The sequence below is a fragment of the Nicotiana sylvestris genome, chromosome 3, assembly GCF_000393655.2.
Source record: "Nicotiana sylvestris chromosome 3, ASM39365v2, whole genome shotgun sequence".
Lineage (NCBI taxonomy): Eukaryota > Viridiplantae > Streptophyta > Magnoliopsida > Solanales > Solanaceae > Nicotiana > Nicotiana sylvestris.
In genome coordinates this window covers 11,402,927-11,419,583 of record NC_091059.1, presented here as the reverse complement: position 1 = coordinate 11,419,583, position 16,657 = coordinate 11,402,927, and the positions used below count along the sequence as shown (strand labels likewise).

The 16,657-nt window shown below is 35.1% G+C and overlaps 2 protein-coding genes and 1 non-coding gene across 5 annotated transcripts; 1 reads left to right on the top strand and 2 right to left on the bottom strand.

The window, feature by feature from the left end:
- Positions 1 to 229: 229 nt before the first annotated feature.
- TRNAG-GCC (transfer RNA glycine (anticodon GCC)) lies at positions 230 to 300 on the bottom strand. The gene has a single exon. It is a non-coding gene; the product is annotated as a tRNA-Gly (tRNA).
- Positions 301 to 397: 97 nt separating this feature from the next.
- Positions 398 to 6,206, top strand: LOC104227768 (glycine-rich RNA-binding protein RZ1C-like). 2 transcript variants are annotated; one of them, XM_009780082.2, is made up of 4 exons: positions 580 to 696; positions 1,520 to 3,491; positions 4,934 to 5,415; positions 5,605 to 6,206. In XM_009780082.2, exons 2-4 carry the CDS (start codon positions 3,453 to 3,455, stop codon positions 5,834 to 5,836), a joined length of 753 nt encoding a protein of 250 aa, XP_009778384.1. In that variant the 5' UTR covers positions 580 to 696; positions 1,520 to 3,452; the 3' UTR covers positions 5,837 to 6,206. The 2 variants fall into 2 exon arrangements, with proteins under 2 accessions (XP_009778383.1, XP_009778384.1); XM_009780081.2 differs by lacking the exon at positions 1,520 to 3,491 and having other exon boundaries at positions 398 to 696.
- Positions 6,207 to 6,792: 586 nt separating this feature from the next.
- LOC104227767 (probable pectate lyase 5) lies at positions 6,793 to 15,431 on the bottom strand. 2 transcript variants are annotated; one of them, XM_070170661.1, is made up of 6 exons: positions 15,373 to 15,431; positions 14,248 to 14,609; positions 13,421 to 14,135; positions 13,152 to 13,343; positions 11,873 to 12,078; positions 6,793 to 7,111 (listed from the first exon to the last, which is right to left on the bottom strand). In XM_070170661.1, the coding sequence occupies exons 2-6, from the start codon at positions 14,364 to 14,366 to the stop codon at positions 6,856 to 6,858; spliced, it is 1,488 nt and encodes a 495-aa protein (XP_070026762.1). In that variant the 5' UTR covers positions 14,367 to 14,609; positions 15,373 to 15,431; the 3' UTR covers positions 6,793 to 6,855. The 2 variants fall into 2 exon arrangements, with proteins under 2 accessions (XP_070026762.1, XP_009778380.1); XM_009780078.2 differs by lacking the exon at positions 15,373 to 15,431 and having other exon boundaries at positions 14,248 to 14,621.
- Positions 15,432 to 16,657: the final 1,226 nt, after the last annotated feature.

The following is a 16,657-nucleotide window of genomic DNA, read 5'->3' as shown; positions in this document are numbered from 1 at the left end:
TCTTATTACCATCATCTAATTGTTGCTAATAAATACATGTGGGCACTTCCCATATATTTCACTCATTCAATAAATTGTTTATTTCTTAAATTTCATGTTCAGTTACAATATCACATAAATGAAAATGGTTAGATTTTATTTAAAATAAAAAAGGGACCACAAATGTGGCAGCCACAATATCACATAAATGAAAACGGAGTTATTTGTTTTTAAAAAAAAAAAGGAAAAATGCACCAGCCGGGAATCGAACCCGGGTCTGTACCGTGGCAGGGTACTATTCTACCACTAGACCACTGGTGCTTGTTGCAATATGCATCATATATTATATTTATATAAAATATTAAAGGCAGGGGTCTTATTTGATTTTCTTAAAACTACGAGGACATACTGGTGCAACATATTTAAATGTAAAAAGAACTCAAAAAATGAGAGCAGTCGAGGGTTTCTAAGAGAGAAAACGTTCGACGCCTTTTTTTCCTCTGAATCTCCGACGTACTTTTCAGAATCTGGCTAGGGTTTAGGCTGTTGAAATTCGGTGGTTGCTCAATTTTTGGGTTTCTGAGAATTACTGGTTGAATTAAGATGTCAGGGAAGGTGGGAGATTATCGAATTTTTGTAGGAGGGTTATCATCGGACATTACTGAACGTCAGCTGGAAGATGCCTTTAGCCCTTTCGGTAAAATTGTTGATTGTCAGGTTCGCTATTTTCCGTAAAATTGACTTGTATTTTCTGTTTATCTTTCGAATTTGATGCAATTTGTTACCTTAATTGGCGATTTTCTGTCTGTTTGTGTGTAGCTGAGTTTCTTGTTTGGCTTTGAAAATTGGAACTCAAAATTGATCATTTATATGATAATTGTAGTAATAGATATAATAAAATAAATCTATGTTCTTTTTAGAAATTTTTTGTGAGTTTTTTTATTGAAGTTTATTGACCTTTTGTTCTAGCAAGTAAGGGATGTATTTGTTCTTGATTATAAAAAGTCTATTTTTGTGGCATATTTTTAAGTGAGGCTCAAGAAGATTCAAAATCCATCTGGTTATCTATATTGTTGAAACTCTTTTATTTGCTTCTTGTGATTAATAATTGGCTTAGTTAGATTTAGACAAAAGGTATTTCTGACCATGGTATGTAAAGCGTCCCTATTTTTATAGCGTGATGCCTAAGTGGTGCTTCTTTATCTACATCCAATAATAGCTGCGGAACAGATTGTATGTTATTCCTTGTAGCTTGTCCCTGGAACTGCAGAAATGGTGGTGAGATATATGTCTGCTGAAGCAAAGGAAATGTTTTAAAGATCAACCATGAGATCAAAATGGTTTTCTGTTTTAATTTTTGTTTCTTAGTTTTTTTATAGTTTGTGTTCTGTGGGAAGGATTGGCTGGTACAGTCTTTGTTTTTTGAAATCCCCTAGATTGCTTGAAGTTGAGGACTATGTCTTGTTATGTTCTGTATTTGTCTCACTTTGATTACTTATTAATAACTTTCCTCAATTTGCTGTGCATCGGCTGCTTATAGAGTCAAAATGCCTTAACTGGATTAGTATGAGGAAGTTGTTAGTTCATCGGGATGTGCAAAGTTTGTGGGAGTTCACCATTTGAGATACTAGAATCTGTTCAGCAGCTTGTTTTTTATTCACTCGCTAGACTATTCACAAAAGACAGTTGACCTTTAATTGCATTTAAGATTTGAGAGTGGTTTGCGTTAAAGAAACATTTGAGAATAGTTTGGATGAAGATCAGATTCAATTTCAGAAATAACATTCGGAACTTTGCTCTTTGATGCGGGTTGCAGCCGATTCAGAAATTGTGCTCCGGGTCCATGTATGAACTATTTGAATAAACATCCTTTCTCTTTCTGGACTTCATTGCGTCATCTGCATGTTGGCCTCGGATTGAAGACAATTTTCTTCATTCAGAGTTAGATGCATAGCAGTCAACTGACATTAACGTTCAGTAAACCTCTTTACCTTGCGAGATGCATCAAATGTGGGAATAGAGGGTAGAATTAGCTTTATATGCAAGTTGCTTCTATCATGCGTAGCAGTGGCAAGTAATCATGCATTTTTCTGCTTTAAGTGGGAATAAGGTCCATCAAGAGATGAATTTCAAATGCATAAACTACGGTTTATGTCCAGTTCGAACATGTCTTCAAGTTGAGTTGGCAGACAGCTTCCGAGAATGGCACCTCCTGGTTTTGGCGTCCTGCAAGATGAATATGATTGGAAAATGTTGTCTGCTCTTTTTACTAGAAGTTGGTGTCATATTCCCTAGTTCGAGGGACCAGATGTTAGACACGAATTCTAAGTGCTTTGGAAGGAACATGAGAAAGTATCATTTTCTCTTTTTAGCTGATTTTTCAAATCTGCTATTTCTTTGCTAATTTCTGATCTCTGAGATCCTTGGAAATTTGTCCCGTCAATAATTTCTTTGGACTGTAAGCTGCATAAGATCTTGGTGCGCGAAGTTCACAAGAGAAACATAACAACTTCCGTCCTTCTGCTTTTGATGTTATGAGGATATTGAGACCTTTAGCTTTCTACATTGTTGTTCGTTTCACCTCCTTATGTTTGTGGTGCTCGTAGTCTGTGCGTTCTTTTGAGTTTGTTTTGAAGAAAAATCAGTGAACAAAATTTTGAAGCTGTAGCGGCTCTTATCAAACACCCTGCTTCACTATATATGTTCCACAATCAAGAGGGAACTCGATTCTTGACCTTTTGAAAGCCATAAGATCTAGATACCTTCAGTTTATTTGAAGGTTGGATTGTTGCTTCAGTGTTTTTAGTTCGTTCCCACTTTGGAACATCAGAAGATAGACATATTCTTCAAGGCTGAAGAGTAGTAGTTCTTCAAACAACCTAGTGAAAACAATGAAGTGTTTTACTTTTCAGATTTTTTTGGTCAATGATATATTGATTTGGATTAGTTTTTTGGCATCTTAGTTGTCCATTCGCTTTGAAATGCATTTTATATGCTGAAGCTGGATTAAGATTTTGAAGGTCAGCTTCATCTTCTTTGACGGCTTTCTAGTCAACAACTGAAGTGGGGAAAGTTGAAATGTCGCTAGTTGGTGGATGTTCTTAATTTTGATTACTTGAATTGTTAAAGTTAGCTAAATGAAGATCAGTGTCTTGCATAATAACTGAAATAAAAGCATATGTTTTTGGGAAATCAAACACAGAGAGCTCCTCAAAAAGGTATCTTGCAGCTGAGTTCTCTCAGTATGGTCGATCACCTATGGCTTAGATGTACTTCTGCCATAAATTTGCTTGGCACTCGTTAGTTGGTTGAATAAGTGAAGGAAAGTATATGACCTTAAATCGGATCAATTGGCATTGTCAAGAATTTATCCGAGATGTTAGAATGCCTTCATATTTGTTGTTTTATGTTTTGCTGTTATTGGCATCGACTTCATTGGGTACATTTGATCTGAGTCAACCTAATGGGGTCAGATGAGTGAAATCTGCAGGACTGCAGATTCTGCTGCCCAAGTAAGACTCCTTTGCTGTTTTAAATGTATTATCATCCTTAATTACTTTTATATTCCTAGACCTTGCTCTAAATATGATTCTTCGGGATCCTCCATTCTCATTTTAGTAATGTGATTAAGAAAACGTGTAGCAGTCGGTTTTACCAACTTTATTTTCATTGCCTACCATTTGTGTCATTGCTGCATGTACAGTTATAAAATTGGAATTTGACTTGAGAACTGAAGTCTCTATCATGAATTTAGTTAACAAAGATTTCCATTTTTGAAAAAAAAAAAGAAGAAAAAAACAAAGAATTTTGAAGTTGAATGCTAATGTTTGATTTTTCAGCATCAAAAACCTTTTGAAAGAAATAAAAAATTCAGCCCTACGAAGGTACTTTCCGAGTACAAAAGTATCAATGACTTTCTGTCTTTTAAGTATGCAAGGAGTTCAGGAATCTCAATACATGATCCGAATAATATGCAGCATTTCTACTGCACTCTATATAGCTATCAATTGCTTTACAAAGCACAAATTAAAAGCCATAATTTAAGGATAATTGAGGATTTTGCAACAATGGCTAAAATCTGAATAACTTTCCTGGGAAGTCAATATTTTCCTTTCATGTAAACAAAACCGTGAAATTTGTCAACACCTTCAGATCAGTAAATGAAGGTTGAGGCATGGCAGAAAGGGAAGGTACTTGAGCAAAAAACCTTGAAAATGATGGAAGCAATACGATAGAAATGTCCCTTCCTTTTCCTTTTGGTCCCAAGATTAATCTTGTATACCAATTATGACGGGCCCAACGTGAATCATTCTAAAGCCTTTGAAATTGTGTTACACTTACTGTTTCATGCCTATTTATAGACTTAGATAACAATCTCTGACTTAAAGCGTGAAGCATTCTATTTTTGACTTCTTTGATTGTATCTTGGGTCCAATCATGTCTCGGTATGTGTGTAGGATAGGTCATCATTTTTGCAGATATGGACAGAGAGCAATAAGGTTGTGATACTGACTTTTTTTTTTTTTCTGAATTTTGGTGACAGTCCATTGTGATAGATTGAGTCCCCGTGTTTAAATTGGCTGGGTTTGAGCAAATTTGTTTTCCTCAGTAACGTTCTGAAAGAAAGCTCTTGTTTTGCTGGTTGAGATAGCTTCCATTATACATGTATTGATCCAACAATTTATACGCTATGCCTCAACCCAAGCTAGTTGAACAGTTTCTAATAGTATAAAGAAAGGAGCCAAAACATTTTTAGTCTTACAGATATTTAGTTTTACCATTTGATGCTCCAGATATTTGGTGAAAAGAGTAAAGGGTAATATCCTGATACATAATGCTCATCATCAGTTCGACTATCTCACACTTATATATATTATCATGGGGTTCGAAGAACTAAGCTCTTCTATTTGATGTGTGTTTTCTGGCATTAGTTTCTGAACTTTTTGTCCCGTAGGTTATGCTGGACAGAGACACTGGTCGCCCTCGTGGATTTGGGTTTTTAACGTATGCAGATCGCCGGGCAATGGAGGACGCGATAAGAGAAATGGATGGTGCAGAGTTTGGTGATAGGCCAATCACAGTGAACAAGGCCCAACCAAAGATGGGAAGTGAGGATCCTGACCATGGCTATGGTGGAGGTTACCTATCAGGTGGCAGGGCAAGCTATGGTGGGGGTAATAGGTCAGTTGGGCAAGACACTTGCTTCAGCTGTGGTCGCCCTGGCCATTGGGCCAGAGACTGTCCATTAGAAGGAGGTGGCCGTGGTGCTCGACCACTAACACCCCCTCGTTCTAGGTATGGTGGTGGTGGACGTGGCGATAGGTTTGGAAGTGACCGTGATAGGTACATGGATGACCGGTATGATAGAGGGAACTATGCTGATAGGGAGCGCTATGACAGCAGATACGGGAACCGTGATCGATACACTAGTGACAGGTACTTTATAAAAACTGACAATAATGCAGTGGTATCACAATTTGACCCCCAACTCCCCAAGAAATATAATTGTTTGAGGTGGTGCTGCTTTTTAATCTTCTTTTTCCCCTCTTCTTCTTTTCTTGTTTAGTATTAAGTGTGAAGTGGTATTAGTTGTCTCACCAAATATGACTTCTTTTTGATATCTAGGTACCCTCCTGGTGGTGATCGCTTGGGCAACAGGTATGGAGGTTCTGACCGCTACCCTGAGAATGGTTATGGCAAAGAGAGAGGTTTTGATAGGGATGTAGGCCCGAGAGGTGTGGGTGACAGATATGAAGCTGGAGGGCCAGCCCGAGAAGGAAGAAGCTACAGAGATAGAGCAGGACCCTATGACCGCCCTCAAAGGGGAGGACGCCCACCTTCCTTTGACCGTTATTGAAGTGCCATCTATGTAGAAGATGTTGAGTTTTAGTTGGTCTCTGCCGCAGTTTGGTGGTATGGAGTACAGTAGGGTAACTGTATGCCGTCTTGTTTGGAAGCAGCTAGTAGTTACTATGCATGAATACTGACGAGTAGAGTAAATTAGTAGAAAACGTCGCAGCGTTATGTTTATTCCTAGTGAAACAGATTGGACGTCTTTAGTGTCTTTTGGTTTTGTTTTTATGCTTTTGTAGAAGAGGGAGCCTTCCTCTATTGGAACGCATTATGGTACCCTGTGTGCCATTTCCACTTATTGCTCAAATCATACTCTCTCATCGTGAATAACAAGGTTGTCCTTTGTAATCAGTTAAATAAAATTCTTAGTCTAATGCGTCTCCATATATTGTAAGAAAGCAAAGCATGCGATTCGACTCTGAATACATGTATTATAGAACGCTACTGAGCCTGTGATGCCAACAATTCGTTTAGCCATATCGTTTACAAATTTGAAGGAACATGAAGCCCGGTGTAATCCTGCAAGTGAAATTTGGAAAGGGTAGTGAGTACACAACTTGACCTTCACCTTATGATGTTTTCTGTGGACCTTCGACTCCGAGCAAGCATGCAAATCAAAGCAGTATACAAACTTGATAACTAGAGTGAGAATTAAAAGCCTATCGTGAGTGAAAATAATGCTAAATTTACTGATAGAATGTCATTATCATATCTCCTTTATGATCTCCAATTACTGGCGCTTTATGATTTCCTCTTAAGGAAACAAGAGGAACTAAAAACTAGAGGATCAGCACAATCGATGGAGACGAAAACCCAATCAATAAGCCCACAAGATAAATAAAAATAGGAGAAAGCACAGTGCTCATTCCATAATTAACAGCCTATATGATGCCTCTCTAATATTCCTACCAATCAATCAATGTACAAAATGCGGGGCTCCTATGAATATGACTAATCATGTGAAATGAAATCTTTCATTTCCATAATAATTGAATAATACAACAAATGTGCTGTCCTAAAATGCTATAGCAAAAGAAATAATGGTATAGATAATTGACCACCTTGTTTGGTGAATATGTACAAAGTCAGAATAATTAAAAAGGATAGTAAGATCGGGGTGGTTGTATGCGATGGAGATGATCCAGCAGAAGATGCACCAGTACCGCTGAATATCATTCCGAACATGTCGACATCGCCGCTGGTGGACTTGGCATGACCGCTGCCGCTGCCGCTGCCTCCGGTAATGCCCCCTTTGGATGACATGCTCATACTGTTGTCCCTGTTATATAAAGGAAGATTGTTACACCAGTCCATGAAAAGTTAAGAGAGTTAGATAACTAAAATGGAGGACTTGGAGACCTCTCAGTACGTTATCACCTTTAGTAGTCGAGGAAACGCATGATCAGCGGCGGAGCTAGAATTTGAACTTTATGTGTTCGGAATTATAATCCATTTAAATTATTGCATTTGAATAAATATAGGGTTTGAACAAAAGTTATTAGGCTCGGACGAACCCTCAACCAACTCCACCTCTGTGCAGGTGGCATGTGGGAAAGGAAAGAGTATAATAAATTAGAGCTTAATTTTATTCATTAACGAGTTAAAAACTATTTATAGGTAATTTTGTAGAGAGATTAGTGGATATATTTGACATCGATGGGTAAAAGTCTTAGAAAACTTAGCATATGTGCAAATATACGCACAATACCTAAAAATTCCTCTATATTTGGCATGCACAACTAATTAGACATTGTAACACTAATAGGTCCTTTTATAAAAATTAACAACTACCACATAAAACATAACAAATTGTTTAAATAATAACCGTGCACAATAAATTTTTACTACTATCAAAATATAAAAACATTTATTTAACAAATATCACAGACATGTATTTTTCTTTTATTGAAATTGGCCTTAAAAATGAGCAATTTCGGTAAAAGATTCAACCAATAGGACCATACTCCCTCCACTTTCCTGACATAAAGTTGTCCAAGCTTGATTTATTAATATCAGAAGAGGGGCCCCTGAAATTTTTCGTTAAAATAGCAGTGGGCCCACATTCATGGCTGGAAAGCAACAACCAGAGAATATAACTTCATCTCCCACATGCTAAACAGCTATATGACCTTTTTGCCCTAGCCCCTACTACAACTCTCTAACGAGTAACAGTCTGTTTGACCAAGCTGCAAAAATAACTTATTTTGAGATTTTTTTTTTTTTTAAAAGTGTTTTTCTCAAAAATATTTTTGGTGAAAAGCAGTTTGTGTTTGGCTAATTAGTTTGAAAAACACTTCTGATCAGCAATTAGTGTTTGACCAAGCTTTAAAAAATTGATTCTAAGAGTATTTTTCTCAAAAATGCTTCTCAAAAAAGTACTTTTTGGAGAGAAACTACTTTTGTCTGATTCTCCTCAAAAATACTTTTTTTTTTTTTCCAAAAGCTTGACCAAATAACTCAATTTTTGGTCAAAAGTACTTTTGACAAAAAAAAAAAAAATTTTAGCCAAAAATAAGTTTGGCCAAACAAGTTATAAATGAACACAGGTCGTGGTTACAGAGCAGCTTACTGTCTGAACATTTGACTATTTCATAATACTCATATATATTTTTAAATTAAAAAAAAAAGTATTTGTCACGAAAGTATCACTAACCACTATTCATAATCATATACTTTTGTGAAAGGAGTAGGCCAAAATTTAGAAATCACAGCTAAAAAGTAGCTGGACTCCATCCTTCCCTATCACTCTCACAAGATTCACATAAGTTCATTAGTATATATATTTACTGTGAAAATTATTTTATTAGCTGTACACAATTCTATATTACCAGCTCTGGTTTTAAGTTCACTAGCATAAATAATCATATATATCCTTTTGTTATTAAAAAGTTACAATAAGTCATATAATTCATATTATACTCATATAAGTTAGTTAAAAATTAAAATTTATAATTGAAAATTTTATTAATTATTTTAAGTAAAATATTATTTATTTGGAAGATAATTAAGATACCAATAATTCTTTATCATAGTTATCAATTCAAATACTCCCCATTTATTTTTCAAGAAATTTTGGTCTATCTGGTTTGTGTAGTAATGTCTTTGAGAGGCTATATTTAAGTTGGTCTGTTGAGTTAAAACAACTCAAAGAAGAGTGTATATTGTTTGCACTGTTTTTTTCAAAAGTTCATACATCGTTAAAAATATTTAGATCTTGTATATAATTTCTTTTTTAACTATTAATGCGAAATTTTTATTACAACCCCAACAAAATCATTACCAAAGCTAATAAAAAGGACCATGATCCCCGACTTCTAGCCCGTTTGGCCAAACAGCAAAAATCAGCTTATTTTGAGAAGTGCTTTTTTTCAAAAGTGCTTTTCTCAAAAGTATTTTTGGTGAGAAGCAGTTTGTTGGCTAATTAGTTTGAAAAGCATTTCTGAACAGCCATTAGTGTTTGGCCAAGCTTTAAAAAACTGCTTCTAAGTGTATTTTTCTCAAAAGTGCTTTTCAAAAAAGTATTTTTGAAGAGAAGCTACTTTTTTCTGTTTCTGCTTCTCCTCAAAAGCATTTTTTTTCCTTCCAAAAATTTGGCCAAACACCTCAATTTTTGGCCAAAAACATTTTTGGCAACAAAAATAAACACTTTTGATCAAAAAAAATATTTTTGACCAAAAAAAAAGCTTGGCAAACAATCTCATCTTGAATTGCAAATATGCCATGGTCCCTACTCCCTATACTTTCCTAGAATCAATGACAACTGAAACGCGAAGGCCGAAAAGACAACTCAAGACTACAAGGCTGGTTGAATTGCAAATATGCCATGGTCCCTACTCCCTATACTTTCCTAGAATCAATGACAACTGAAACGCGAAGGCCGAAAAGACAACTCAAGACTACAAGGCTGGGTTGGCCATTTTTTGGGATTATACTGCAGCAACCCAGTATAATTTCATTTGATGAGATTTGTAGAGAGTAGTATATATATAGATCTTACCCCTACCCTGGATTAGAGAGAATATTTTCAATAGACGCTCGACATTCTTCCCTCCAAAAACTTCTCACCTTACTCTTTGGGTCACTCGAACTCGCAACCTCTTGGTTGGAATTTTGGGATTATACATATATTATATATTCGCCGATTATTTTTAGTTTAATTGATCGAATGAATGGCTATTTAGGTTATTTCTTCAACTTTTTTAGAGTTAATACTCTAAAATCCGCCTAAATTATACAACATTACTAGTGAGTATAATACACTATCCAAATTATTTTTAAAATCTGCCATGTGGTAATCTATATGGATATTTGTTTAGCTTAACCTAAAAAACATACTTAATTATGATTTTAATACTTTTTACTATATCATTGTAAAAAATAACATGATAAAAATAGAAAAGGGAGATAGGGTTAAAACTAGTGGGTTAACGGTAAAAAACTCATCGGAGACTTTGCTCTCATTAGAGAATGGCTACTCTAATCTCTCAGTAGTGATTTTCCCTATTAATCTTGGTTCTAACCTCGATGGTTCGTCTATTCTTGCTTCTGTTCGAAAATCGGGATAAAAATCAGGATTTCTGCTCCTAAATCGATATAGGAGATTAGGATTTTGACATACCTAAATACTGAAGATTGTTGAAAGGAGATATCTAAATTGTTAAAGAAGATAGCTACACGCAAGTCCTATATCTTTGTTCCCTAATTTCTTTAAAGACATTAAACCTCATGCTCTACAAATACTTGAAAGGGTGTTTCTTCTTTCAAACAAATTTAGGTGAGAAATAAAGGATGTAGAAAAGGAGAAAGATAAGAAAGAAGGTGAAATATAAAGAAAAAGAGGAGAAAACAAAAAGAAATATAAATTTTAAAAAAGAAGAGCTAATTCCCCGTTAGACACTGTCAGATGGGCCATTTTAATGGCTATTTTTTAGCTTTCATGCTCTCTTGGGTAATTTGTTACACACATTATACGACAAGGAGGTTTTATTCTGAAGGGGAATATAGTTTAGAAGATTTTCAGGAATAGGCGATAATTTAGATGGGCAACTAACAAAAATTGTATAGTTCACCAACAAAAGGTGAATGAAAGCCAATTACATTTTTGACACCTGGTTGATGGATCATCTGGCCACTTTAAATAACTGAAAGCAAACTAAAAAAGAAAAAAACAGATAAAGAGGGGGGACGGGGGTCAATTCAAACTTACTTTTTGTTTAAAAAAAGATACTTAAATTATACTAATAATTTTAATAGAATAAACTAGACAAATAATAAATAATACTCGAATTACATATCTATATTACTAATCTCTACATAACTAATTCTTCCATAATTAATCTCTACATAACTAATCCCTATATAATTAAATCCTGCAATGACTGTCTAACTAATCTCTACACACCTAATTATCGTGTAAGTAAATCTTACTTAACTAAGCCTTCCATAATTAACCTCTCCATAACTAATCCCTATATAATTAAATCTTGCAATGACTGTATAACCAATTCTTGCTTAATTAATTTTTGTATAACTAACACCTGTATTACTAACCCCCGGCATAACTCGTGTTCGAACCAACCGACCCTTAAGTGGTTATTTGGTACAATGGTGGGATAAATAAGGATATCACATCCCATGGGATTAGCTATCCCACATTCTAATGGGATAGCTAACTCCACCATTTTGATGTAAAATTTATCTCGAAATTAGTTAAACCTATAATCAAATATGGAATAAATACAATCTCAAATTGTAACAACAACAACCCAGTGAGTTCCCACAAGTGGGGTCTGGGGTAGGTAGAGTGTACGCAGACCTTACCCTTACTCCGAAGGGTAGAGAGGTTGTTTCCGAAAGACCCTCTGCTCAAGAAAACGAACAATCTCAAATTGTATCTCGGGATTATTATCCTTATACTTTGTATCAAAGGACACCTAAAAGTCTTTCAAATTGTAATTATAACTAATTTCTGACTTATAGTAAATGGGTTGAAAGTAGTAATAGAGGAGAAGTGTTTGTTAGGGTTGGGGGGGGGGGTTACCTGGGACCACCAAGGACACCGGCATTTTTGGTGAGCTGATCGATGAGAAGGGCAGATTTGGGGTCGACGCTGTAAGCTTTGACATATTGGGTGCTAATGCCTTGGCCCGAAGGCACAAAAAATGCTCCATTAACCATAACGTCGCCATCGCTCCTCCAGTTCCAGTCGTTCCACTTCCCAGTGTCTGTGTCCTCCCGCTTTGTCACCTGTTCCCCCAAAAAACAAAGTTATAAATGAAAAAAAAAATTTTTTTTTGGGGGGGGGGGGGGGGTATCGTTCTGCAACATTTAATTAAATACATTTCACTTTTGTGCTTTAAATTTTGACATTAACAATTTGTTAGTTATCAGTTGATGGTTAAATAATTTTTTTAGTATCATGCGAATCAAAACTAGATGACTGATAATTGAAATGCTAAAACCACAATTATCACTAAGTTTTTATTAATTGTTGTCCCACAAAAATGTAACCATGAAAAATACTTAGTACTCCCTAGGTTCACTTTTGGTGGTTTATTTTTGACTTTGCATTCCCCTTTAAAAAATATGTATTTTATGATTTTGCCCATAATAAAGATAGGCATTTTCAAAAGTGTTTGATAAATGATTTGGGAAATGAGTACTTAATAATAAGTGTAAAACAGAAAAAAAAATCTTCTTGATTTAGTATAATGGACAAATAAAAATGAATATATTTTTAATATAATGAACAAGAAAAAATAAACGGAATACTATTTTCAACACTTGTCAAACGTAACAAAAATTACTATTTTCAACGTGCTCCTCCATCTTGCTAGAAAACAGTGTGAATCAGTGGTAGCGTGTTCACCACGCGCAGGCTTGGCAAGTCATCCAAAGAGCACCAAATGTGGCGACATAAGTCAAAAAAAAGTTTACTAGATTTCCAACACATCATTAAGCCATAATTTTCAGTTCGTGGAAAAGATAACATTACTAATTATGAGTACTTCATTTGAAGTTAAATAACAAATTTCATTTACCAAGGGTTAATTTGACTAAACTTTGAATCTATATTCGATAAGTTTAACTCAATATTTTAAAATTAAAATTTAGATACTCGAAAACTATAGGAAAAATATTACTGTAAGTTGCAATTTTTTGTTTTAATATGATAAGAATAATATTTAAAAAATTTGGTGAAATCTCACAAATTTGACTTTCAATAAGTAAAATGCGTTGTCTAAATTGAAGCGAAGCTTTTAAGAAGATAGAAAAATTAATCCAAAATAAAAGATAAAGAAAGAAGAAGAAAATTTTACCTCCTTCAAATTAGGGTCATCAGGAGCAGTATAGCGATTGCCCTGACTATTAATAGTAGGACTTGCACTACCACCGATTGCATACATTTGCCATTCTGTGAAATCGTTGTTCACCACATGTACATATCCTCTTCTAATCCTTGGCATTCTTTGCACTAACCCTTCTCCAAAATGATTAAACGCTATCGTCACCTGAAGTTTTCAAAATTACACTTACAACCCCAAAAAATCATATTTTTATACACAAAAAAAAAGTTAAAATATCTAACCTGCATTCCTGAATCTGGCAAGTATTTATCATCATGTCCCAAGAGCATAACATCATCATGATGGCTAAAATAGCTATTCGAAATAGTAATAGCAGTGGACCCCATGATAGCATCAATCAAGCCATCGGTACAATGAGACAATGCACAATGATCAACCCAGATATTTCGAGATCCAAAGATGGATATACCATCACCGTCAGATTTGCCTCTATACCCAACATGCGTTGGACTCGACCGTATATTAGTATTACCCGAAGGGACACAATTGTAAATATGAACATTGTGTATAATCACATTGCTCACGTACTGTAACGTTATGCATCCGCCGCCGGTAATGTGAACATTCGCGCCGCGGCCGTCGATAGTTTTGTAACTGTTCACAATAAGCTCGTGTTTTAGCTTAATAACCATGTCGGCGGCGAACACGATCCAGAGAGGTTCCTCTTGAACGACGGCGTGCCGGAGAGTGCCCGGAGTAGGGTTAACGGTGTCTCTGTCGGAGGAGTCGGTGACTACGTAGATCTGACCGTTTTTTCCACCCATTGCACCTAGACCGAACCCAATGCCGCAGTCGGCTAACCTCTGTCGGTTTTTCGCCCAGTTTGAGTCGCATTGCCAGCAATCGTCTATTGGATTTCCGGTTAGACATTTATTACTACTGTCTCTAACAGTTGTTTCAACTATTTGTCTTCTCACAATAGACTCATTTACCCTCCTGAGAAACATAGAAAGTGTAGAAAATTAACAACAGATAGATCTGTATCAAATATTGCCGAATAAATGCAGATAAAATACAGTACTGAGCTAATTAAAACCCACATTTTTACCTCTGTACATCTTGAACCACAGATTCAGGGAAGGGTTGGGTAAGATTGAGTGTAGCACTAATTAGAGGGGGAAAGGAAGTAATGAAGCAGAATAAGAAAATGCTAATCACAGGAGGCATAGTTGATGAGTAAAAGGAACTCTTAAGACAGGGGAAGCTATGTCTCTTGTTCTTAAATGCTTAGTCAAAGGAAGCTGCAGATATTGGGAAAATGTAACTTGCAATATAAAACTAAAGAATTACTACTGTTTATTAGGGTTTTGGATTTCATAGATGTTGGTAATGGTGGCTGTGATATAGCCAAAACCCAATAGCCATGAAAGGAGGGGGAGAGAGAGAGGAGATGAGGAGCGATTTGTCTTTCTTCTCTCCTTTAGGGGTGTGCATTCGATTTATCGATTCGATTTTGACCCTTATCGATAATTACTTATCGATTATCGATTTGTACATATGCTTATCGTTATCGTTTCAATAAGGTTTCGATTTTTTCGATTTCGATTTATCGATTTTTGGGGCTTATCGATTCGGTTATCGATTACACCAATAAGAAAATTTACGGGATTCCACGGAAAGTATATCGCTACAAACACACCTAACTAATATGGACAAAAGGAAGCTAAAATAAGAAGAGCACCGTTTATAACATAAAAATTGTGTCAACAAGCACATGCAACGAAACTAAAGTAAGGGATCAAATGTATGCCACCAACACTCCAACGGTATAAACAAACAAAAAATCAAAATACATCATCACGGCTAATTCTGTTTTCCATTAATTTGAACTTCATTTACTTGAGCTTTAAATATGATCATTCCTTAAATGTGGTAGAGGAAATAATAGGGTTAGGGACTTAGAGTAAAGGAAAGGGTATTATAGAATAAGGGTAAAAAAAAATTAAAAAATTTAAAAAAAATTTAAAAAAAATAAAAAAATTAAAAAAATTAAAAAAAAATTAAAAAAATTACTGTAGCTTATCGGTTTATCGATAAACCGATAATCGAAGAGGACAAAATCGAAATCGAAATCGATAAATCGATAAGGAAAATTTTGAAATCGAAATCGAAATCGATAAACCGATAACAAATAATCGATTCGATTTATCGATAAACCGATTCGAATGCACACCCCTGCTCTCCTTTGCAAGTTCTCTCTGTGTCTCACATTCCTGACTTGGTTATTAAATAATTGTTGGATCCATTAGTAAATGTGTAAATGATAAAAGAAACTTGAGATTTTTAATCAAGAAAGTGGCTTAGATGCAGTCCCCTTTTTAAGGCCATGTTGCAATAAAATACTAAAATAAAGGTCTATCTGACCTTTTGCTAACCTAAATTTCTACTACTGTACTCGAGGAATTGCAACTTAACAATTTAATTAACATGTTTGATTGTCACCGAGGACGTAATCCTTCATAAAAGAACGTGGAAGTCGATGATTAGGACAGTAGATTAGCAAGTAATTGAGAGTATTTATTTTTCATACTTGTATTTCTTTTCCATGCACATAGTAATTAGTGTTATTCTCGTATTTCCTATTCTTAGGGCTTGTTTGACCATAAGAAATTTTTACTTTTTTTCTTTCTGGAATTAGTGTTTGTCGATAAAAATTTTAAATTTCACTTGAAGTTGAATTTCAGAATTTTTCGAAAAACTGTAAAACTCCAAAAAATTATTTTTTAAAATTTTCACTTCAACTCACTCACAAAAGTTCGAAAACAACTCCAAATTGTATTCATGTTCAAACACAACTCTAATTTCAAATATCATTTTCACTTGAATTTTTTTCCCACCTTTTTTGGAGTTTCATATTCTTATGTCCAAACACCCACTTAGATTTATATTACTATCTGTTATTTCTTTTGCTTTGGTTATATTATTTTCCTGGATGTTGTTACTGCTTCTCTTTCTGTATGTTTTTGTTATAACTATTGCGATTACGCTTTCCTTGAGTCGAGGGTCTATTGAAAATATCATCTCTACCTTCAAAATGTAAAAATAAGGTTTGCATACACACGGTCTACCCCATATCCACTTGTGGAATTACACTAGTTATGTTGTAGTTCTTCGATTGTCAACCATTTAAAACAAAGTCAAGGGCAATTATGGAATTGAACTTCAAATTGTAAAGAATAGCAGAAGAAGAGTATTATTCGGAGACCTTCTGCTAGCCCAAGATCGTTAACTAAGATTGGATGATTCAACTAAAGAAGAGGAAGCTTGAAAATAGAAGAGAGATTTTTGAAAAGAGAACTTTGTTATTGAAGAAGACTTTCTTGATTTTTGGCTTACTTACAAATGAACAAGATACCCCCTATTTATACTAGCCTATGGATGATTCTAGAGAATGTACAAAGAAGATTCTAGCAACCTTATCTTCTAACAACACTCTAGAATATCTAGATATGTCTTAT